General features: G+C 39.0%; 2 protein-coding genes across 5 annotated transcripts in view; one reads left to right on the plus strand and one right to left on the minus strand.

Moving 5' to 3' along the window:
• Nucleotides 1–10,749, plus strand: part of TRPC1 (transient receptor potential cation channel subfamily C member 1) — a 37,219-nt gene extending 26,470 nt beyond the window's left edge. The window contains exons 10-13 of the mRNA XM_024211125.2: nucleotides 3,943–4,118; nucleotides 6,122–6,323; nucleotides 6,925–7,119; nucleotides 9,384–10,749. Of these exons, the coding sequence (XP_024066893.1) occupies nucleotides 3,943–4,118; nucleotides 6,122–6,323; nucleotides 6,925–7,119; nucleotides 9,384–9,611 (801 nt within the window). The 3' untranslated portion in view covers nucleotides 9,612–10,749. The remainder of the gene's footprint in view (nucleotides 1–3,942; nucleotides 4,119–6,121; nucleotides 6,324–6,924; nucleotides 7,120–9,383) is intronic.
• Nucleotides 10,750–15,767: 5,018 nt separating this feature from the next.
• Nucleotides 15,768–25,581, minus strand: part of PCOLCE2 (procollagen C-endopeptidase enhancer 2) — a 49,274-nt gene continuing 39,460 nt past the window's right edge. For 2 of the 4 annotated variants that reach the window (XM_026650183.2, XM_026650185.2), the window contains 3 exons: nucleotides 22,618–22,701; nucleotides 18,870–19,037; nucleotides 15,768–17,085 (listed from right to left, as the gene is read on the minus strand). In XM_026650183.2, the coding sequence (XP_026505968.1) occupies nucleotides 16,955–17,085; nucleotides 18,870–19,037; nucleotides 22,618–22,701 (383 nt within the window). In that variant the 3' untranslated portion in view covers nucleotides 15,768–16,954. Of the gene's footprint in view, nucleotides 17,086–18,869; nucleotides 19,038–19,687; nucleotides 19,753–22,617; nucleotides 22,702–25,581 lie in introns of those variants that run through there. The other 2 variants (XM_026650184.2, XM_029911153.1) reach the window with 2 other exon arrangements.

Consider the following 25,581-nt stretch of genomic DNA (forward strand, 5'->3'; position numbering starts at 1 on the left):
AAATTATAAACACTTGGAAAGATATAATATGACTATAGTTAGAGTAACAGGTATCTGATCTGTGTACTAGTTGCCTGGTCCACTGTACTCTGAAGAAAGTGCCTTTTTTTTTTTTTTTAACTTCCATGCAGCTTTCATGTTTTGGCGGCATAATTTTGTTTTGCTGGGTTTTGTAACTTGTTTTGAAAGGATGAAAATTATAAAATTAAGGAAATACTAAATCTGACAGCTCTTACTCTCTGTCCTAGGTCACAGCTTGGTACAGAGATCCCTTACTTTTCATATAGTCCAAAGATGTATACATCCTATAAAATAGCAGTGTACTACTAATCTCTGGATCCAAAATATATATAATGCCCCCAAAACAAGAAAGCTGCATGGAAGTAAAACTAAAATCATTTTCTTTAGAACACAGTGGACCACGGTGCAGCACATACGATGGCCCGTCTGTCTTTCCGTAGTATTATAGCTGTTTTGGTCCCCAGATATTAGAGAGAAGGTGGGTGAGATAATATTTTTTATTGGACCATCTTCTGTTGGTGATAGAGAAAAGCTTTTATGCTACACAGAGCTCTTCTTCAGGTCTGGGAAAGGTACTCAGAGTGTCACAGCTAAATAGAAACTGGAACAGATTATGTAATATAAGTAGTTAACACATATTCTAAGGGATCATTCAAGGTGAAGTGGCCCGTTAACACCCTGCAGTCATAGGACAAAAACGGGGGTTAGTGGGCTATAGATTGTCATAATAAAGACACTAGAATTATGGCTTATTAAGACCATGATTTGTAGTGTCTAGCAAAGTTATAAATTTAAGCTCGCAGGCTTGTCTTTTGAAGGTGTTGTGCAGGTTTCTTTTGAGGGCGGAGACTGAGAGATCAGATATGGTGTGATCATTTTGTGAAAAATGTTCACCCCCAGGTGATTATGATGTTTTTGTCTTTTATCGTTTTTCTGTGTGAGTTCATTTGAGAGCGTAAGGATTGTCTGTTTTCACCCATATAGTTGTTGTTGGAGCATTTAGTGCAGTGGATGAGGTACACCACCTGTTGTGATAGGCATGTGTAGGGCCCATGGATCTTGAAAGGTGTGTTGTGGAAGGTATTGATCATCATAGCAGTGGAGATATATCTGCATGTTTTGAATCTGTTGTTATGGCAGGACGTGGTGCCACTTTGAGTTGGTGGGTCCTGGTCTGGAGCTTTCTTCTGAGGGTGAGGTTGGGGAGTTGTTTGAAGGCCAGAAGAGGGGGACTTGGGAAAGATTTCTTTGAGGATGTGGTCTCCATTGTGTGGGTTGTAATTGGTTAACGATGTTCCACATAAGTTCCAGAGTGGGGTGGTAGGTGACAATTAGGGGATGTGCGGTCAGAAGGGGTTTTATTTCTGTATTGAAGCAGATTCTGTTGGGATATTTGGGTAGTTCATTCCATGATGCGATATTCTTCTTTGGTGGAGTGTCCTTGTTTGGTGAAGGCGGTTTTAAGTGTGTTTCTAACTTTTTTCTTGGAGCATATTCTGTGGTATCAATAGGCCTGGCTGTAGATAACCAATTTCTTGGTGTGTTTGGAGTGGTTACTTGATCTGTGAAGGTAAGTATTGTGATCTGTTGGTTTCTTGTATATAGTTGTCTGTAGGGTTCTACTGTTACACCTGATTGTGGTTTCCAGGAAGTTGATGCTGGTGTAGGACTGTTCTAGAGAGAATTTAATGGACGTGTGGTGGTTGTTGAAGTTATGGTGGAAATCTATGAGGAGTTTAGATCGTCTGTCCAGGGGATCAAAATATCATTGATGTGTCTCAGGGGCATCCTTGGTTTCATAGTACAGTTGTCCAGAAATTTCTCCTTAAGGTAGCCAGTGAAGAGGTTGGCATATTGGGGAGCCATCCTAGTATCCAGGGCTGTTTCCATGGTTTGAACAAGTGTGTGTGTGTTATGTAAAATTGTTATGGGTTAGGATAAAATGGATGAGTTTAGCAATGAGTTTGGGGTGGATATCTGAGTGCTGTCCATTGTATTGTAGATATTTGAGGCAGACAACGATTCCGTCGTTGTGAGGTATATTGGTGTATAGGGAGGCAAGGATGGTGTTCTGAGGGAGGTTGTTAATGTTGCGGAGTTTCTGGAGGAAGTCAGTTGTGTCTGTCTATCATGTATATTCGTAGTGACTCAGAGATTAGGGTTACACTTTTACATGGTTAAATCTGTTTTAGAGCTCACATACCCCGTGATGTAAGGGCCATCATATGTGCTGTAAATATTAGATTGTGGAATAACTTTGTAGTACTTAAATGTGGGAAACAGCTCATACTGTATTTTTGTTTAAATGTCATACATTTTACATAGACCTAATAATGCACTTAGGCCTTATCTATACTGGAAAAATATACCAATTTAATTTGTTTAGAAAAATGATTTAGTAAAACTACTGCAGACTTTTATTTTAGGTGCACTTACATTGGTAACTTAGGGACATGCATCTAAATTAGCTGTATTTTTTTTGTGGAGTAGTAATGTACCCCACAAATGGGTGTAGGTATGGTATTTTGTGGTCTACACTGAATTATGCTACCTACAGTTTTGGTGACTTCGATGTCCGTATTAAATGCTACATCTACTCTTAAAAGGAACTTGATAAATTGGTGTTGGCATTATTGTTCAGCTGCAGCACACTCGGATGTTTGTTGCTCATTTGCACTTAGTTGTCATCTGCATTAAATTATGAGTGCAGGATATTGTGTGCAAATTAATGATTTACCATTTATTGAAAGGCAGTAATTTGCATTGTTAGTACCTGAAATTTTTTCTTAAACATTTTGTTTTGCCTATAATAACTTAAATTGTTTTTCAGAAATCAGTTTAACTGGTTTAAGGAAAACCATTTGTTTTACATATTTTGTAACACATTAATTATCCTGTAGCCTAATTGATGGATTAGTGTATTGATTATTGATTAATTTCTTAGGCCACAGTAGTCAATAAGGGTTCAGTCTAATAAGTGGCTATAGCATCAGAAAGATTATTAATAATGTCATTAGAATGAGAAATTGACGAAGCACATGAGAAACAGCTGCAATTTATCACAAGTCCCTCTATTAACAAACCCACGAAGTAGATAAAGTTTACAGTCCCACAAACACTGAAATACAACAAAAGAAAGGGTGCAAAGTGTTAGCTCTATGGTTGGCATCACTCATGTTTGCCTCTTGCTGGGGAACCCTGAAGTGTCACTCATCTTCCTCCACATCTTCATCGTCACCATCATCGCCAGTGGATATCATCCTAGTGTCTCCTAAGACACGCAGGCCAAGATACAACTTTTATAATATGCTGTGCTGACACTCACTGGGGTTCATACATATTTCTGAAGGTTTCAAATAAGGAAAAGGGGTTGAACTTCCACACCCCACTACTTTTGGGATGCTCCACTTTTCATAGGTTAACTTGTTAGTTCCCCTTATAGTTGTTAACATGTACGTTACTCAGTCACCAGGACAACTTGCTGACACCCAATGTCTGCAAAAATCCCCATAAAACTCTAAGCAGCTTCATCTGGTACATTGAAATATATAGTTTCTAAATATTAGCAGTTTAACACATGTATTCCTGGGACTGTTTCATCTTGTGATCCAGGGTAACTCCTCAGCTGCTCAAATCTACCTGTTTTTAGGCCTGAGGCCTTGTTTGTCTAAGCCTAATATCTTACAGGCCTGTTGGTTATGTGTTACAATGTTAAGAAATACTTATATTTCATCTCTATATCCTAAATATACCTGATATTGTCTGTTCTTGGCTACAATCCTGAATTCTGATACAAAGGTATTGACATTAAATTTTAAAATGTAGGGTTCACAATATTTTTTCTGGTAGGGACTGAGTGAAGGAATATTGATAAGTTATTAATATTTCATTGTTAATGGAAATTGGTAATCTGTTCCACAGATTTCAATGGGGCAGATGTTGCAAGACTTTGGAAAATTCCTAGGGATGTTCCTTCTTGTCTTGTTCTCATTCACAATTGGATTGACCCAACTGTATGACAAAGGATTTACTGTAAATGAAGAGAAGGACTGTGCAGGGATCTTCTGTGAACAGCAAAGCAATGACACATTCCATTCGTGAGTTTTAGAATGTTAAATAAAATATTAATTTAAAAAATCTGCTGCAGGACATTTACGCTGACTCTGCAGGATATTTACCTGAGTGGTGTATGTATACTGGAAAATTATGATCTGGATTCACCATAGTTGCAGCTCCACCAATGGTATCAACTGAACATTAATGTATTGGCAGGTCTCTAAGTAAGGATAGATAACACACTGGTAGAAACACAAGCATCAAGTCTATTCACCAGTACAACGTGAGTGGTTTGAATTTCACAAAAAACAGTGTAGACTCAGCCTATTGAGGCTAAAATGACATTCCCTAACACAATTAAGAAACTGTTTCCTACTGTCCACACTTGTAATAAAAAAAAGGTATAATGTGGGCATTTCCACTTCTAGTATACAACAGTACTAGCACGCTGTTGTTACAGTGCAGGTGGTCTGTGGAGTATTGTGATTCCCAACAATCCATTATGAAATTCCATTTTCTGTGATATTTAAAACTAGTACTGGGATAAAAATTTGCCTACAAGACCTACCCTTGGTAAGCTTTTATTTATTTATTTTAGTGAGGTAAACAAATTTAATGCATATGACGTGAGGAGTTAATAGCACCAACTTGAGCAAACAAGTGCTGTCATTACACAAGCTTTGCTCTACTTATTGGATTAGTATTTGGATATCAAGTGATGAAAAGCTACTAGATAACCTACATTGCTGCCTACTGCAATTGGTTTTTATGCTTGTAGGTACAAAATTGTAAAAGAAGAAACATAGAAAAGTTTCAATTTACAGATACTTTCTTCCATTTCAGTCAGCTAAAGATATCTTTAAAATTTTTTTGAAGGCTGTTAAAATAATAATATAAATTGGAGTGCTTTGGTATTTTTTAAATTTTAGAATGACAGAGACATTAAATTTGTGTATGCACAGTGACAATTTTTTCATAATTCTGATAAGCAGAAAATTTGCACACCGTGGGTTGATCCATATGTTCCTTCCTACATTAACAACTTCAAGATGAACTATAAAGAGTCAAAAATGTTTATTTATTTTCTAAACTATACCTGTTTAAATTGTAGTGACTAGAAATTTGAGGTTCATTTTATTTTAATATATTGTGAAGTGTCTCCACAGCACCTGGGCATTAAGTTGAAATCAAGGTGCCTTGAAGATATATACTACAGTATGGCTTATAAACTCAGTGATCTGCAGATAATAAAAATGTTTCATATGCGTCCACTGAGATTATAAAGTTGAATTACTTGGTGACTGTCTCTCTGGGAGAACTAGAACTTCTTCAGTGGTAGTGTTTCATTATTATGTTGATCAGTTACCATTAAATAGTGAACCTCACTGGTATAAGACCTGATCCAAAATTCAGTAAAGTCAATCAGAGTCTTTATAGGTTTCAGAGTAGCAGCCGTGTTAGTCTGTATCCGCAAAAAGAACAGGAGTACTTGTGGCACCTTAGAGACTAACAAATTTATTAGAGCATAAGCTTTCGTGGGCATCCGAAGAAGTGGGCTGTAGCCCACGAAAGCTTATGATTTGTTAGTCTCTAAGGTGCCACAAGTACTAGAGTCTTTATAGTCACTGTGTTGGGCATTGGATTAAGCCAATGTTGCATCTAGATATTGTCTATTTTTGTTTTGTTTTTTTGGAGGGGAAGGGTTGAGAAAAAGTATTTTAGGGAAAACTACTATTTGAAATGTAATGATTTGAAATGGAACGAAAGGCTCTGCTATATCATCACTTAGGGCCAGACTGTGATACCCTTACTGACAAGTCTGTAGCACTTGACTCTATAAATAGCCCTGCTGATTTGTGGGACTGCTTATGATGTAAAGAACTATTCAACATAAATAACAGTATCCGTCTGGCCCTTAATTAGTAATAATTGAATGAGGCTGGCAGCTCATGCTGAATAATTGAATTCACATGTTAATTTCTTTTACATTTGTGTGAAGGTTTTTTAATATGTGATCTAACCATAGATTATTTTGTTTTTGTAGGTTTATTGGCACCTGCTTTGCTCTGTTCTGGTACATATTCTCCCTAGCACATGTAGCAGTCTTTGTCACTAGATTTAGCTACGGTGAAGAATTGCAGTCTTTTGTGGGCGCTGTTATTGTTGGTACCTACAACGTAGTGGTTGTGATTGTCCTTACCAAGCTCTTAGTGGCAATGCTTCATAAAAGCTTTCAGCTGATAGCAGTAAGTAAATTAATTATGTATTATTTTTTAAGTCAAAGAGTCAGCAATGTTCTTGGTGCTGTACAAGAGAGAGTTAGTCTCTACACTGAGGATTCTAGTCTAATGCCTGATTGTGGAAACACAGGCATGAGTAACTTTATGCACGCAAATAGTTTCTATGAGTTCACATGCATAAGTATTTATAGGGTCATGAACTGAATGGCAGAGATCAGACAAGAATGTTTGGCTTGTCTATTTTCCCTGTTTTAATTGTATCAAAGTATTGTAGTGTTACAATTTTTTTAAGTGCAGACACGTGGGAATTAAAGATGAAGTCTAATGGCAGCTGAGTATAGAATCAGTTTTTGTCAGTTCATTGAACCTTTTGGTTATTTTAGATATTTCTTTAAAGTGCCTTTAACATGTGAGTTATACACACTAGTAGTTGACTTTTTTTATGCCATAGCATATATTGGTGAATTTATTCATTGTTTGTGTTTAAGGTACTGGAAAATGTAAACCACATAAAGTTACTAACATAAATTCTCATAACATTACAAATTTTTTTGCAGACTCTCTTGTTCATTTTACCACTGTTATCTTAATATTTCTGGTATTTTAGAATCATGAAGACAAAGAATGGAAATTTGCACGTGCCAAGCTTTGGCTTAGCTACTTTGATGATAAATGCACACTACCTCCACCTTTCAATGTCATTCCCTCTCCCAAGACTATCTGCTATCTCTTCAACAGCCTTAGTAAATGGATCGGCTCTCATACTTCAACTGGCAAAGTCAAACGTCAGAATAGCCTAAAGGTAAGAAATTGTCTGGAAAGTTAAGTGTATGTTAACAATCATACAAATATTCCTTGCTAAAATGAACCTAAGAGAATTTATCTTGTTGTCTACTCTGGAAGTTCCTATCATGCTGTGGGTAGTATCATAAATAAATCACAATAATATATTCTAAGTATAGTCTTAGTTATATTCAAAATAATGGTTAAGCTGATAGGGGATTCAGTTGATGAAGAATTAAAGAGTAAGAATATAATTGCCCATCGACATGATTTTTATGGAAAATAGTTCTTACCGAACAAACCTGATGTAATTCTTTGAAGAGATTATAAGTTTAGTTGATGAAAGTAACTGAGTAAATGTAATATACTTATGTAAGATCTTTGATGTAGTACCACATGACACACTGATTAAAAATTAGCACTATACAATATCTGCAGAGCCCACATTAAATGAAATAAGAAGTGGCTACCTGATGGAGCTCAAAAACATTGTCAGTGGGGAATCCTTATCAAATGCGGGGTGGGAGGAGGAGGATCTAATGGGGTTCTGCAATGATCAGTAAAAAGTAAAAATGATCATTTTTGTCAATGATCTGGAAGTAAATATAATCCACTGCTGATTAAATTGGTGGCTGACACAAAGATTAGTTGAGTGGTAAATAATGATGACATACAGAGCAATTTGGGATTGCTTGGTAACCTGGGCCCATTCAGACAAAATGTGTTTAAATACAGCCAATACAAAGTTATACATCCAATAATGCAGGCCATACCTGTAGAACAGGGGACTGTAAATTCTGGAAGGCAATGATTATGTAAAGGATTTAAGGGTCCTGTTGGACAAGCAACTCAACATGAGCTCCAGTGTGATACTGTGACAAAAAAGAGCTAATGTGATCTTTGGATGTATAAATAGGGAAGTAGTCAGCAGGCATAGGGAGGTGACTTTTATCTCTGTATACGGGATCGGTGAGATCAATAATAGAATACCATGTAACAGTTCTGGTGCCTGCATTTTAAAAAGGATGTTGAAATATTGAAGAGGGTGCAGACAAGCACCATAAAAATGATTACAAGGCTGGAGAAAATGCCCTACAACGAGAGATTTAAAGATCTCAGTCTGTGTAGTTTCTCAGAAAGAAGATTGACTTGATTACAGCATATAAGTATCTTCACAGGGAGAAAATATGGGATACTAAAGGCTTATTTAATCTAGCGGGAAAAGGCATGACAAGAACCAGTGATAGCTGGAAGCTGAAGCCAGAAAATTCATTGTTTAAAATGTGTTCCTCATTTCTAAGTTGAGAGTGCTTAACCTTCGGAACGAACTACCAAGAGAAGTGGTGGATTAGGTCTTCAAATAAAGATTGGATGTCTTTCTAGAAGATGCTTTAGCCAAACACAAGTTGTTAAACTCAAGATGGGGTAACTGGGTGAAATATAATGGCCTGTGATATAGAGAAAATCAGACCAGATGATCTAATGGTTCCTTCTGGCCTTAAACTTTGTTAGTCTATGAATCCAAAATATAACTCAGCACAGAACAGGAACAAAACAAATTATTTCAGATTTTAATTGAGGTTTTTAATAAAGGCTGGCATAATTTTCATGTTTCAACAAAACAAAACCTGCTCACCCAATATTTAATGGCCCTGCTGCTTGATGTAAAACCTATTAACACTTTTTTCTTCAGTGTTGAAATTTGTAAAAATTTTGAAAATGGTGCAGTTAGAATATGCTGAAGGTGGGGGGGACAACTAATTTTAAACATGTCACATGACATGTCAAAATAAATAACCAAAAAAGGAACACTGGAGTCTCTTAATTTTTTTTGGTTTTACATTTTCTTTAAATAAACATAGTTAATGTACCCTATAATTATGTATACTAATTGCTACTGCTCCTTCTTGCAGCCAAAAATATTTCAAGCAAACCAGATTGAAAGACTGTACTGAACATACATTTAAGTACAGAAATACTATTAATGACTAGATGATGGAAATCTCGTACATCTGTATAACTTTTTCCAAGCCAGATAGATTAAAAGACCTTCGTTTCTGCTTCACGAATTGGGCATTGTAGGCCTCATTTTTATCTCAAAAGGCTGCACACAGTGTCACATACATGTACACAAGTTGAGAATTGGTACATACGGATTTCCAATTTGTGTGCACATATGTAATGCTGTCTGTGCAATTGTACACAGGCTTCAGGGCTCAAAAATTAAATAAATACATTAAAATAAATCCCTTTTGTTTAGTAAACCTGTATATTTGTTTAAAGGAATGGAGAAATCTGAAGCAAAAGAGGGATGAGAATTACCAAAAGGTGATGTGTTGTTTAGTCCATCGTTACTTAACCTCCATGAGACAAAAGATGCAAAGCATGGATCAAGCAACTGTGGAAAATCTCAATGAACTGCGGCAAGATCTATCAAAATTCCGAAATGAAATGAGGGATCTGCTTGGCTTTCGGACATCTAAATATGCTATGTTTTATCCAAGAAACTAAGGTCCAGATTTTAAAAGGAACATGTCTAATTTTAGGTATTCACAGTTGAAAGTGTTGGCCTAAGTTTGTTGCCAGACCAAACAGAAAAGCAAATTTTTTGCACAACCTTACATTTGAAAATGTATTTGCATGAGTTTCAGCTAAGTTCAAAAGATGTGGAAATGAATGCAAAAACTGTCATTCTTTTAAGCTCTTTAAGTGTGTAATGTACAGTATGTAAAATATGTATATAGCATTTTACAATAAATGTTCCCCAAAATATGGATTTTGACAGGTCACATTAGCTGTCGGGCTTCATGTCATCATAGCTGGCATGTTGCATTTATTTCCCCTATATTTGCTGTTATGTCCCTCTTGGTTACTGTTTTTTCAAGTTGTGGGAAAAGATGGAAATCTTAACAATACTTAAAAATATACCTGGTACTTTCGTAATAGAAATTTAACCAGTATATGATTTAAAGTAGGTTGCAAAAGACTCCATGACTCTGAAAATGGTTTTGTACATGATGCTGTTGACTGAATATTAACAACTGTAAAACATTGGGAAATGAAATTTGTGATTTGTTCCCTGAAAATTGCAGGGTACTGTGGATGCTGAACTCTGGACATAGAGCCAAAGTAAGCTACCCATCTCCAGAACTTTCATGGATCCATTTAAAATAGTTATGTCCTCTCAAAAACATATTAAGATTTTTCAGGTAGCACCCTGTGTGTACATTTGCAATATGCAACTCTTGGGATTTGGGAATTTTTTTTAAAATTAGCCTCTTAATTTTGAATAGTGTTCAGAAAACCTTGTGTATCTGGATTACACACAGTTGTTCTTTGGCATAGGAAAACATATTTTTTAACAAGAATTAGATATCGGTCTAGAGCATGAATGTTACTTGTTTGCCAGGCTAAATATTTCTGGTCCATTAAAACAAATGGAAATACTGTACAATTATTTCTATGTAAGAACATACACTATGCCTGGACATTGGAAGATGTGCATTCAGAAGGCTCTCTTTTAGAGTATGTATACACCACAGCTGTGAATGTGTTTTCCAGCACAATAGTACTCCTGGGCGAATTCTGCGCCAAAAAAGTATTAAAAATTCTGCAACAAAAAATTTTAAATGTTGCGCACGTTTTAAAATTCTGCTAATTTTATTTGTCAAAATAACACTACATAATAACGCCAGTTTCAATTATTTTGATAATTTATTTCAAAATACCTATCAGCAAGTATGTCGGTAACAATACAGACACACACAAAATTTCCCCCAGGAGTAGAAAGTTTAAAGAAAGCCCTATGACAATCCAGTTCCTGTTTCGCTGCCCCCTTCTGGCCCCAGAGCCCAGCTGCAGGGCCCCCCTTAGCCCAGAGATGCTCCCCCCAGCCCAGACACCTGCCCCCTTACTCCTCAGGACCCAGGGAGAAACCGCCTGATGCTCACTGCCATCTCCTTCTCTCAGGGAATGGAAGCTGCTGGGAACCCTCTAGCTCCCTCCCCCTCCCTCCAGCAGTGTCTTCTATGTGTGAGAACTGGGCTCTGCTGGGTCCAGCGGCCCCTAGTGGCAACCAGCAGCACTGCAGCCCATTTCTGGGGCGGGGAGGAAATTCTGCATGCACAACATGAATTTCTGCAAAATTCTGTATTGCGCAGTGGCGCAGAATTCCCCCAGGAGTAACAATAGACAGACTTGCTAAAAGTAGCAGCGTAGCTCCGGGTAGCATGGGTGTGGCTTTTTCTAACCATCGAGTATGTATCTAGGGAGCCCAGGCAGGTTTGTACTCAGGCAGCTAGCCCAAGTTGTTGCCCACACTACCCCAGCTACACTGCTATTTCTAGCACGCTAGCTTGAACAGAGCTAGCATGTGTCTGGCTACTTGTGTTGAGAAGCACCCTCCCAGCTGCAGTTTAGATGTACCCTGTGAGAGATTTTTTTCATATCCTATTTTAAATTTATCTTGATATTTTGTGTTCTTCCTGAATGTACTGCTGCCAACTGTAAGGTGTTTGTATCAGAATTATTATTGAACATCATAATTATTTGTGACTTTTATTCTGCTTACAATGGAAAGTAAGGGCTTTGTGAGTTTTCTGTGATAGAGGGTACAGTATATCTTCATATGCTTGTGTATAATTCAAGTTGACAAACTATAATTGAGAAAATGTGAGACTCCTGTATTTTTTTAATATGAAAAACACATTATATTTATGACAGTTAGAGGATTGTTTGGCAGTAATACTGTGGAGGCAGTGTTCTCCTAACATTCTGGGTTGGATTTCAGATAATTAGTGAGTTTTAAGGCCAAAAGGCGCAGGTAGCCACAGTGGCCTATAACCATAACTGATCCTGGGGCTGATAGAGAGATGGGGCTTTTGTCAGTGTTCCCCCTTTCGAGGAAGTTCTTATAAAATATTTCTTGTAAAAGTAATATATTTTCTGTACTATGGAATTATGCATATCCCAAGTGGGGTTTAAACATCAGGCCTTTTGATCTCCTTCTGTAGAGAGATTCTGAATTGTCCATCAGCTTTTTAATTTGAATAACTACGTTCTAAGACAAGAGGATGATCAAATTCTTGACTTGGGTGGTGAGTGGTGTTAGTATATAATCCAAACATAAAAGCTGTGCACTGTATATGTTCTGTCATATACTCCAAAAAAGGAAAGGAAGAAAAATCAATTTGAAAAATATGGTTGTATTAGATATTAATAAAAACATATACTTGAAACAAATATTTAGGAGCGAGCTTATCATTTCCAATGCATTACACACCACATCAAGAGATGTTAGTCTAGGAATTTAAGGAAGTTGGCTGGAAGCTATAGATACCCATCTATTAATATTTCCACATTATTCCCTTTATTTGTCTGTCTGTAAGCCTTTTCTCCTTCTACCTGCCCAACAGACTATAGAACTATATTATGCAAAGGCATTTCTTTGGAGTTGGGGAAAAAATCTAGTTTTCTTTTGCTTCAGATTTTCATGTCTATAATCATAAAAATGTTAGCAGAAAGAGATGTCACATAGTCCATCCCCCTGCCTTGAGATGGGATAAAATATACCTAGAAGTGTGGTTCAGGTTCCTGTAAAGCAGAGTTTTAGTCTCTATGGTACTTTAGTCACAACATACATTTTAGTGTGTTCATTGTATTTGGGACTTGGAGGTGGCTGTGGTCCTCATGTCTTTCTCCTTGGGCACAAATAGAGACAAGTAAATGACCTTTCTGGGTAATGCATATTCAATCTGGTCATATTCTTGAGACTTCTGTCTCTCAAGCTTTTAAGAAAGAGATTGATTGATTGTTTCTTACTTGACAGCTTACTGTTAAATCACACCTGTTTCTCTCATACTGCCACAAGAATGGAGTTGATGTTACAGACTCCTTTCAAGCCATAGTCTTGAACAGATTTGTTGATGAAAGGATCTTCAGTTAAGGTATTGGCATGGATGTGACACTTGGTTTTCAGATTTTCTGGGCTTCATCCAAGAAACATTTATTGGTCCATTAGGTAATGTGTATTTAAAAAGCCTGGAAACACCTGACTGAAATGTGCCTCTCTGAGGAGAAAATAGTTCTCTTCAGCTCAGTGACAAGAGCTTATGCAAGTCTAGTAATTCATTCTTCTAGATGATGCTATGGCTTCTGAAATTAGAATGTAAACCTTCAATATGCAAGTGATGGGATCACATGGAAAGTAAGGGCTGGTGTATTAACAGGACTCTTAGTCTAGTGGATCTGCCATTACCTTTTACTGTGGATTATTTGGTTTCTGTTACCAACATTAGGAGTATTTTCTCTACCGAAATTAATTTAGTGGCCATTTCAGCCTCTTGACTTAGAATCTTGGGTATTTTTTCTTGTCACATGATTCCATCTACTTGTCTCCATGGCTCAACTGCAGCACAAATGCTCTCAACTGACACACAAAGAATACAGCAAGAAGCTTGATTAGAGCTAATTTAGCTATAGGATTTAGGAATTTCTTCATACAAACTGCAATACTATATAAGGCATGACAGCAGCAAATGTTTCTGCTAATGAGACTGTTGAGGTATGCTGACTTCTTCAGGTTCTTTTATCTCTTTCCTTTCAAGTGAGTTGTCATTTTGTCTCATAGGAAATTTCTTTGTCTTGATCAAACTAATTTCTCCTTTATATTCTGTACATGAAAATCCCCTTCTCCTTTTTAAAAAGCACTTTCTTCATGCCAATATAATTTCTAGCAAAGGGTCAAGAACAGAGATGTTTGACTTTCATTCTGTTTCTAGCTAAAATGGTTCCCAGAGTTTGCATCTGCTAGTTATCTTCCTTTGGTCCTATTTGGTCTGTCACAGACTAGATGTAAGTGACTGCATGCCAAATTTACTATTTCTAAATTTATATTTGGAATCACTGTCCCCTAAGCAGTCTGTTACTTTTTAAAATTTTGTACTTTGCTCCAATGCAAGTGGGGTGGGGGGGGGGGGGAGGGGTGTTTTGGTTTTTTTTTTAGGGGGGAGGGCGGAGAGACAGGTAAATATCTCAAGCTAGTATTTAGAAAATCCTTAACTGGATGAGGGATATATGTGGAATAGGGCTTCCTCAGCAAGAAAAGAGAAGCTGTTTCTAGAAAAGCTCTGGGAATAAGGCGATATGTTCAGGCTGTGAAGTTCATGAGGAGGGGATGTCAATAGTAGCTGGGTCAGGAGCCCCCTCTGCCATGAATTGAGAGAAGAGATTTGTAGTAAGCTGTTGGACTCTCCCGGCTACTATCGAAAAGCATTCCCCCCACCCCCAAAAACAAACCAACAAAACTGCCTATGTTGGTGATGGGGGGAAAAAAACAACCCAACAGTACAGGGATGATGCCATCCAAAATAACTATTGTGGAAGTGAGTCAGGCACCCAAGTGTTAGTGGCTGTTGTGAGGCTGGGGGATACATTGATGAACAGTGATTAACAAAGTAATTTCTAATATTTACATCAGGGGTGGGCAAACGTTTTGGCCCGAGGGCCACATCTGGGTATGGAAATTGTATGGCGGGTCATGAATGCTCACGAAATTGGGGGTTGGGGTGCAGGGGGCATAAGGGCTCTGGGGTGGGGCTGGGGATGAGGGGTTGGGGGAGCAGGAGGGTGCTCTGGGCTGGGACTGAGGGGTTCAGAGGGCAGGAGGGGGATCAGGGCTGGGGTTGGGGCATGGGTGCAGACCATGGGGGGTGCTTATCTCAAGAAGCTCCCAGAAGCAGTGGCATGTCCCCCTCCGGCTCCTACACGGAGGCGCAGCCAGGCAGCTCTGTGCGCTGCCTGTCCACAGGTGCCACTCCCACAGCTCCCATTGGCAGGGAACCTCGGCATAGGAGCCAGAGAGGGGACATGCCGCTGCTTCCAGGAGCCGCATGGAGCGGGGCAAGCCCCGAACCCGGCTCTCCGGTGAGAGCACGAGGGCCGGATGCATAGTTTCTAACACAGAGATTGGATAGTTGTGTTCTCTTCTCCCCCCATCCTGTAAGTAGGGGAGAGTACACATGGCTTCCAGAGCACTGCATGAGTGTAAAGGTGTCACCAAGCTGTTGTCTAGGCATGCAAGTACCAGAATACATAAAGAGTCTACACATGAACCAGTATTTGAAAACTAAGTATGAAACTGGAGCATGACAAATGTGGTTTGAAAACAAATGTCACTTTAAGAACACCAAAGTGGCAGAGGCAGCTTGGTTTAGTGGGTAGAGCAATGGCTGGGGAGTCAGGAGACCAGGCTTCTATTGCTGGCTCTACCATTGAACTGCTAGGTGATGCTGGGTAAATCATTTCATCTCTATGTCCTCCCCCCTTTTTCTGTGTTAACTCTTCAGAGCAGGAACTTTCTCACATTCATTGTGTGTTTGTTCTGTACAATCCCTAGTATAATGGGATGTCAGTCTCTGTTGGTGTCTTTAGGCACTACCATCATGCAAACAGTGGTGGGGAGGGAAACATTTTAGAGACATGATTTTCAAATTGATGCCCCTTTTAGAATTCTCTCTTTTTATTTGGTTATGTTTAAAGTCACTTCTTTAATCTGAGGAATCCAAGGGATAAACTGACCTCTGGACAGTATTTATTGAAAAGGATGATAATTTCTTAAGCGCCCAAGGAAGCCTGAGCGTCTATTACCACATACAATTTGTCAGTGACAAAGTTCAGGCTTGGTGTAGTTGTAGAATCAGAAATAAAAACAGTTTGTCTGCCTTCCACAGACCTGTTGTTCAGTTTCTCCATTATGTTTCAGTGAAATCTACATTCTTCCATCTACTTTAACTTGAGTTTTTATTTCAGAATAAGGATCAGACAGGATGCAATGGACAGAACGGATAGCAGTAACTGGCGTTGTATCACAAGCATCTCCCTGCCAGTCCTCTCCTTTCCTTTATGTATAAAGGCTGATGATGTGGGAATACTGTCTAAAAGAAAATGAATCACTCTTACTTCGTAGCATTTCTTTCTTCCACATCAGCCTATGGGGACAGCTATATTACCATTTGCATCCCCAGTACTAAGCTGTGTCATTCTGAATCTTGGTCTCCCATTCTATGAAAGACGAAAGCATACTGTTTGCAGGTGTAGTTCAGTGGGCCTGGACTGGTTCCTAGCCCTTACCTATGTAGTGAAGGTTAATATCATTTGGCTTTTATTTGTGAAATACTGAAAAATAAAATAAACAATGTAGATAAAACATCACTAGGTAAAAGCATTGCACTGTAGTAGTTTCATATTTTTAAAAGCCCTAATCCAATTCCCATTGACTTTAATGTAAACGCTATAAAAAAGTGTGCTGCCATTCTTGCTATGCCAGTCCCAGAGCATCACAAGCATGTAAATGATCAGAGATTTTCTATTTTTAGCATGCCCCACTTAATACATGGAGAACTTGATAATTCCTTGGTGTATTGTGAGGTTTTAAAATATTTTTTAAGCATAGATAATAATGCAAGAACCCATGTAATAAAACAACTTTAGAAGAAAAAGCTAAGTTAAAATGAATTACTATAAATATTGCACTTATTCTTATTTTACATCTGCACATAACTCATTCCTAAAAAAATCCTTCTGAGACAAGTATAAATTGACAGCTTCAAAGGAGTCAGAATTTGGTATGCTTCAGATCAGATGGTTATGCTGCAAATCTTGCAGTTTAAAATTAGGGATCTATTCTCCTCTATATATTTATGTAATTGACAGTGCCAGTTACATGGTTATATGTAAGGGACAATAGACTGACAAGATTTTTTTGGTTATGGTCAATTTTATCTTCCTGATTTTTTAACTGTATGAAAATTGTTCCTCACAAAGCGATGACAGAATGCAAGTACAGGATTCACATTTTAACATCGTTTGTTTTTCAAGGTGTTCAGGATCTTTTGGTTCTTAGTCTTGAAACTCATGATAAAGTTGTTGGGCAGGACTTTACCTCTGCCATCTTCTTCTAGCTGGCCCATGATGATGTAGTTTAGACCTACAGAAAGGAAGGTGACGTAAGACAAATCCCTTTCTAAACATAACTTGGAAAGAATAGTTCTACTCTTGTGGGCTCTATTTACACAGGTAGTGCTGCATACATTGCATAAAAGGTGCATCCCCCACCTTCTGTTAAAAAGTAAGTTTTGGCCGCCTTATATAATTTAAGTCCTAACTCAGCTAGTTCGATTCTTACCTAGAGAAGAATGCGTCTCATCCAGTTTAAATTTGTCTAATAAGCTCATATACATTGACAGATATGATTTTAAAAGCCAGTTGTCACAAGTATCCTCCAGTCCCAGGGCCGCAGCGGAGGTCCAGGTGCTGGGGCTTCCCCTGTGCTTCTGCGGGGGACCAAGGTTGGGGCACTGGGGCTTCTCCCTTCCCCACCCACACGGCGCTTTAGCCGGAGAACGGGGTTGGGCATGGAGGCTTCCCCTGCAGCCCCACAGCTTCTACTAGGGATGGGTGTGGGGTGCTTGGGGTTCCCCCACGCAGGGGCTTCTGAGGGGGTCGGAGGCTGCTGGGGGGGCTTCCCCTATCCCACAGCTTCTGCCAGGGATGGGATTGGAGGGCACTGGGGGGGATGGATTTCCCTGCCCATCCAGCGTTGCTGCCGCGGAGTGGGGTTGGGGCATGGGGGCTTTCCCTTCCCCGCCTGCCCGGCGGCCGGGGCTCTGGGCTTCCACCTCTGGTGCCGGATTTTTTCTGGGGCCTCCCCAGTTGGTGGGGGTCCCTGGGCATGGGCCCTGTGGCTAATCTGCCACTGTGTCTGTTTGCTCCATCAAGGACATTGTTATATCTCCCAGATATCCAGATTCCAAGCAGCAAAAGATAAAAGCAAAAATTAATTTCTGACTAGGATTCCTTCTTCGGTGCTGGCCATTTTGGATACTTGTTGGAAATACCAGTGGCAGGCTGAGTATTTTGCTTTATACTCTGGTTAAATTATTCTGATTTTTCCCTGTTCTGGTTCCATTTTTGGTTTCTTTGTTGCTTTTTACTACAGCTTACTCAGGAGGTAGGGTTGAGGTCTGTTCTCAATTTCTTGTTACTATGAAACCTTGTCCAAGCATTTCTTATAACGATACACTTGCCAACTTGATTACATTTTATTGGCTGTTGCCTTGGTTGACATACTTGATACAGAATTTTGTTTGGTATGGCTGTAGTGATGTTACTTGATATCGAGTGGGTTTATTACTATTAGACTGCCTGTAAGACAGTTGAGGTAGGGAGGTATTAGGTAAATTAGTATAAAACAGCTATGGAGGAGGAGGAGGACATCGTGCTTTCAAATGTGCTCTTGGTTGTTGTATTGAGTACTCTTACGTTTAACCTGTTTGCATTTTCCCTATCTAAATAACTGCATGTGAAAACAGGCTCCCAAATACCGAAATCCAAAACTGAAATCCAGTTAAGCTTTATTTGGGAACACCAAAACAAGTTCCTGTTGATTTTATTAAAATCATATAATGATACTGAACCACTGCATCAATGAAGTTGTAAGAATTGTTTCACCTACAATATCTATCGGATTTAAAGTCTATACCTAGGTTTTACACTCAAGTAGATGTTTATCTATGAAGTCTGTCATTTGGATCAAGTGATTCCGAAAATAACTGAAAATGTATTATACCATTAGATAGTTTTTTTCTTGAAATTAGTAATTCTGATACATGAGCTGACTGATTAAAATTGTTAGAAGAGCTATGAAAATGGAAGCCATGGTGAGCAAAGTTTTACAGAAACCTAACGCAGTTATTTGTCTCATTTACTTACCTCTCCTGATGAGAGGACACTGCTTACAAACAACAATGATCTTGGCACTCATATTCTTGCCTGCTTGCTGGATTGCTAAATTTCCTTCCTTATATACATTTATGATTGATATTGTTGCATGTAAGCTGCCGCCCCGCGTGACTGCTGTGATAACAGTTCCCGTTATTACTAGAAGAAAGAATATATTAGTTTTCAGTATCATGTTTATTCTTATAGTAGGTTAAAAAATTTTATCTGTCAGTCTTGATGGATGCCCCTTTAACTCTTGCTTATTTCTAAAGGGTAAGAAGGTAACAGAAATACATTATCAGCCACCAAAATGAGGGCTGCAACATATTTGCAAAATATTGAGATCTGTCAAAAATTGAACTGTTTCCAGAAAACACCAACAACTTGGAAATCCAGTTCTAAGTTTTGATACTTTAAAAAAATAACTAACATCATAGAGTTTAAGAAGGGACCCACCACCATATCATCTAGTCTGACTTCCTGTGTATCACAGGAGGTCAGACTTCATGAACCCTTATTTTTTCTTTCTGATTTTTAAAATAGTTGGAAATTCTTACACTCATCATTTAATTGTCTTACACTGGGCTCCTGCATCATCCATATCTCTTTTTTGAGAAGGAAGAGGCACCACTAAGCTCACATGCCCAATAAAAAATATTTGACCTGATTTTTCAGAGATGCTGAACGCCCACAGATCCCATTGATGTCAACAGAACTTGTGGGTATGTAGGATCTCTGAAAAACAGAAAATCAAACCTGTTTGTTTTCAGACATATTTTAGTATATTTATAGTAAGAAGAACCTCCTACCTGCTGTTTGAATTGTGAGACTGCTAGGCTGCACAAAACACCTACACTTTTCTTTAGAAGGTGAACTGCAAAGCAAGAAAAACGTGCCCTTTTTATTTACTATTTAAGATACATAAAGACAACCTCTAAAGTTTAGTACATTCTTTTGGATGATTTTTCCCCTTTCTCCCCCAATAGAAATATCAGGTCTTGTCATCCCTGTTTTTGCTCGAGAGCTCTTTGGAGCACTGGAGAAATGGAGTGGGATAGTGACATGACAATAGGCTGAAAGCAGAACTGCAGTTTTCTTCAGTGTCAAAAGGCGATGGTGCATTTTAGGGCCTGACTCTGATCTCACACTGGTTTTATATTTATGGAACTCCACTGACTTTAGTAATTCACAGACTGCCACTTAAATTTAAGCCTATATAATGTCACTATCCTAACTCTTGTTTTCTAATCCTCTGAAGAGCCCTCAGCAAGAAAAAGACATGACCTAATATTCCTAATATAAAGAAACAAGCAGAAGCAAACTTAAGGCCATAATTATGAAAGGAACAATAAACGGTACAACTATTTTTCTCCTTTGCAGTTCACCTTCGAATGAGATCAAATAGATCTTGAATTATCTAATACATGCTGACTGAACAGTTTAAACATTGGTATGTATAACCAACAGTTCAGATCAAACATTTGTGAAATTATGTATTCTTTTAATTTAGAACTTCTTGCAGTTATATGTGGTGGAAGTCTCATCACAATAGCACTATAGATATTACATTAATGGAGACTAAGAAAACATACCTCTAAAGATCAGCTACCAAATATTACAGGTATACAAAACATATAAAAAGAAATTGCTCTTATTTTCCAACGGGTCAAAGCCAGCAAAATTAAAACCTTCTGCATTAATTCAAAACCTAGATCACATACACAAACATTTTAGTAATCTTACTCTTATTTTAAAGAGGAACAAACTTTAAGGCATCAGAAGCTGGGTGAAGTATTAAAAGCTGTTCACTTGCCCTACGGGATAGAAGAAAAGTGCCTTGCATTGTGTCACTCAATGGCCAAATAAACCTTTGACCCAGATCATGGGCTGTGATCAAGTTGTTGCACAGCTCAATAAGGGGTGCAAACACCATGGCTTAAGGCAATTTTCAGGTCCCTCTGATCGTGAGCCAATCTGCATTGAAGACTTCTCTAATTTGCACCTGCAGCCACCTCTCTATGCCGGCAGACAGGAAGGGAAGTGGCCCTATGCTATCTAAGGATCCACCTGTGAGGGGATTTTTCCAGGGCCCCCAAATCTGCTGTCTTTAGGGCTGTTTTGCTATGGCGAAGCTATGCACAAAGCTGCACCCAGTGGGAAAGACAATTAGCAATATGCTCACTGGATTAGCTTGAAAGGCTACTGTGAGCAACTTTCTTTGGCCGAGAGGATGGTGGCCACAACGTGAGGTTTCAATAGCCGTAGAAGGGAGTGAGATTTAAAAAGAGGGTTCCAACAGTAATATGGGGGAATCACCTCGTGAGGTAACTAAACAAAGTCACTGACTGATAGTACTGTACAAATACAAATACTCAATCATAAGCCGGATCGTTTATAAGCTGAACCCCCCCAAGATGGATAAGTAAAAATGGAAATTTTTTTAATAACCTGTTCATAAGCTGACCCTGTAATTCAGGTGTCAGCAAACTTTGGCTCCCGGGCAATCAGGATAAGCCGCTGGTGGGCCGAGGTGGTTTGTTTACCTCTAGCATCCACAGGCAGGGAGGTAAACCTAAGTAAACAAAGTGTCCCGGTGCCCCAGCTGCTTACCCTGACAGACTGGGACAGCAACTGGTGGGGAAATTTTGGGGGGGGGGGGGAAAGCTGGGAGTCAGGGGAGTAACCCCTGTGACCACCCCCCACATGACCCCTCCCCTAGCCTGGGACCCCCACACTCTCCCCATCCCATCCCTTCCCACCTTATCTGGGGAAGGCCAGGGGAGGATGTCTCTGACCTGGCTCGAGCTGCTTCGGCAGGCTGGGCAGCGCAGCCACAGCCTGCTCCGGCGGGCCAGACCAGGTGGCGCGGCTGCAGCATGTTCCAGGGGGCTGGGCCGGGCGGCACGGCCGCAGACTGCTCCGGCAGGCCGGGCGGCATGGCCACAGCCTGCTCTGGGGAGCGGGGCCAAGCAGCACGGCTGCAGCCTGCCAGCCCCGTAGCTGCAGCTGCTTTGGAGGCTGGGGGGAGAGCAGCGGGGCCAGAAGCGGAGAGATTCTGGCCCTGCCTCTTCCCTTCTGTCTCTGCTGGCTGTGCTGCCTCTCCTTGCTCCCCCTGGGGGAGGAGGGGCTGTGTCCCACCCTCCCTCTCTATACCCATTCATAAGCTGACCCCCTTCTCTGGCGCTTCCCTTTTTTACTAAAAAATTCGGCTTATGAATGAGTATATACGGTAATCACCAGTAATTTATATCTGAATAAGAAAAGTATGGCTTATAGGCTTTCACAGCTTCTCCATATTTCACCTTAGGTTATTTAAAAAAATATTTTGAACATCTACAAACTGAATTATGGAATAGTGAGTAATGCAAGTACGTACAGCAAACATATCGTTGTGAATAAAATATATACAGGCTGTTCCAGCAAGACAGTATGCCAGCGCAGTACCTGAATCGACACTTTCATATAGCAACAGTTCACCTTCTGTGTAGTCATTTGTGTTTAGACTGAGAAAGTATGTTTGTTTCTGATACACATTCACTATCTTTACTTCAAAACATCTCCAGGAATGTATTGAGTCATAGATACGTGAGAGAGAGAGAGAGAGAGATAGTATGATGATATGAAAACATTTCTTTGCATACTAATGGCAATTTACAACTACATTCTCTGTAATTCCTCAGAGACTAAACACATAGCCCTAAGTCACTAATTATAAAGAAATAAACTTTGTTGTTCTTACCAAAGTTACTTGAACAGTAATTGCTCTCAAGAGTCCCATTCCTTCTACATTTTTGCTGGCAAAGGGCAACTGTAGGTTTCAAAGCTTTTTTTCATAGGACAAAAAAAGTAAATGAGTAAAATTGATATTGAGTGTATTTAAACATTCTAAATAATATTTTCAAGATTCTTCCTGGTGTTTTCAATCTGCAAAACTAGATTTGGGATTCCAAGGGATGAATTGCCTGAAGATGATTTCAACAGTCGTCTTCTTCCAACTTCCTCACCCAGTCTTTATTGGATCTTTTTTATTATATACATGTTGTCTTCACGTATCTGTTTTAATTGCCATATTAACTGAACAGAACTGAAAACGCCTTGTACAATCCAGACTGCATACTATAAATATAGAGATTTCAGCTGCTCACTTGGTTTATGAGGTTACATAACTGCACACAATAAACAGTCAGGGGTACAACTAGAACCTGTCTATAAGGCAACAATTTTTTAGGAAATATTTGGTGGCAAAGTCATGAAATATGCAAGTGCAGCCTTAATTAATCCCTATTGTGTCTATGCATTCAAGTATAAATGTTAAGTGATGTGTGTGTGTTGGAGTAAATAGGGATGCCAAGATGACATTAAAAATGATGGCAGCTTTATTGCTGAATAGTCTTACATTTTTTGGGTTTACAACTTATCACTGTTCATGTTCTTTTAATGCAGTTTTTCTTTATTTATAGTAACAATTTGCAATAACATCTATATTTGACAATGTAATGTGATCTGAGACATGCATTCAAATTATCTCCTTGTCTTCTTACTCACTGCCATGCAGTCTTAATAGTATACTTAAAATACCATCATTGAGACACAATGTTATAGTTATAACTGGACAGCCTCCTTCAGACAGAAAAGATAATCTTGCAGTTAAAGTACTGCACTGCAACTCAGGTGATCTGGGTTCAATTTCCTAACTCTGCTGCTATCCTGTGCGACCCTGGATAAGTCACTTAATCCTTCTGTGCCTCAGTTACCCATCTGTAAAACAGTACTTCCTTTCTCCCTCTTTGTTCCTTTTGTCTATTTAGAGAGTATGCGTGAAACGCATATTAATGACTGGGTGAATGCATCACAAAATATTTTGTCAACTATGATTTAGTGTGCATTCATGATACTTCAAGGTATACTAGTAAGTGTAGTACATGTAGTAGTACTGTATATTTTGTAAAAAATAATAAAATCTGGTTGGTACGAGACCTCATTACAGCATATGAGAAGTGGGAAGATGCTTGTGTGGATGAGAAATGTTGCAATTTAGCAAAGCATGAACTGGAGAGGGTCTGGCTATAGTTAGTTAAACCTTTAATTGGTATCAATTTTATCTATAGCTATACTGTAAGCAACATGATTTGACCTATACAGTGAAATTAAAAAAAAACACCTCATAATGCAGCATTATGTGAAAACATTTAATTGATAGTCACTGACCTTGTCAGAAACAGATAGTTAAGGGTTAATGCCTCTTTTACCTGTAAAGGGTTAAGAAGTTCACCTAGCCTAGCTGACACCTGACCAGAGGAACCAATGGGAGGACAAGATGGTTCAAAAGGAAGGAGAGAAGTTCCCTTTGTCAGTTTCAGTTTCGGCCAGAGTGGAAAAGATCAAGGAATCAGTTCTTATCAGAGTAGTGAGTATTAGAAAAGAAATAAATAGGTTTTGTTTATTTTCTTTTTGTAACTTGTCTTGCAATTAGGGGAATAATCAAATTGGATATTCTTTTGTGTAACTAAGTTTTGCCCAGGGGAACATCCTCTGTGTTTTGAATCTGTTGTCTGAGAGAGTAGCTGGTATGCTAATCTCTCCCAGAGGTTTGTCTTTCACCTTTCTTTTCTTTAATTAAAAGCCTTCTTTTTAAGAACCTGATTGATTTTTCCCTGTTTTTAAGATCCCAGGGGATTGGGTCTGGACTCACCAGGAATTGGTGGGAGAAAGGAGGGGGGATGGTTAAATTCTCCTTGTGTTAAGATCCAAGGGTTTGGATCGGTGTTCACCAGGAAATTTGGTGAAGAAGTCTCTCAAGGCTACCCAGGGAGGGAAAGGTTTGGGGGGGGGAGAAGAAGACAGAGTTTCCCAAATTACTCAAACTATTTGGGTGGTGGCAGCCAGCCCAGATCTAAGCTGTTGATTGAGCTTAGGGGTTCACATGCAGGTCCCCATATCTGTACTCTAAAGTTCAGAGTGGGGGTGAAACTTATGACAGACCTACTTTTAATCCTTTGAAAACTTCATGGTTTTTCAGTACTTTGCCATGTTTCCTAATAATAATGGTTCTGTAAATGTATATAACTAAACATGATGGTTAATGGAAGTGCCTGCTAAAAGTTAAACAGTCACTAATGGTTTAACAAGTCTAATGCAGGGATGAACTATTTTGATTTGCAAGATAATAAATGCCTGTTATTACTAAGGCTTCTGTTACCAACAAAATATCCACAATGTTTCTCCACATGCCATTCAGTAAGTCACCAAAAGTTTAAACTGTGGAAGGTTGTTTTTGGTCATACAGGTCTAAGCCATGGAGAGCAGATCACAAATTGAGTTTTCTTCCTGTTTGTCTCTTCCCAACAAGCTCTCCTTTGTGGTCACCTCTGAGTCTGCTACATACTCTGTGAGATCACTAGTGGACTGGCTTTATTTTTAACATCAATGGTGCCACAAGGACTGGTTTAAAAAGCTTAGAACAAATTAATAAAGCTTACCCCAAAAAAAAAAAAAAAAGTTACCAAAATAGATGAATGGGCCCCTTGATGTAAACGGTTGAATATCAGACAGCTGACAAGTTTAGGGAATGGCAAATATGGGAAGTAACAACTTAAAATAGAGAACTTTATGTTGAGGAAGACCTCCATTAGTTGTTGCTAGGGTTCCCTCCACTGTCATGTCAGAGTTATCTGTTATAGTTCATTATTTCGATTTTTAAAAT

This window comes from Terrapene carolina, unplaced genomic scaffold, assembly GCF_002925995.2.
Source record: "Terrapene carolina triunguis isolate 2854851 unplaced genomic scaffold, T_m_triunguis-2.0 Scaffold88, whole genome shotgun sequence".
Taxonomy (NCBI): domain Eukaryota; kingdom Metazoa; phylum Chordata; order Testudines; family Emydidae; genus Terrapene; species Terrapene triunguis.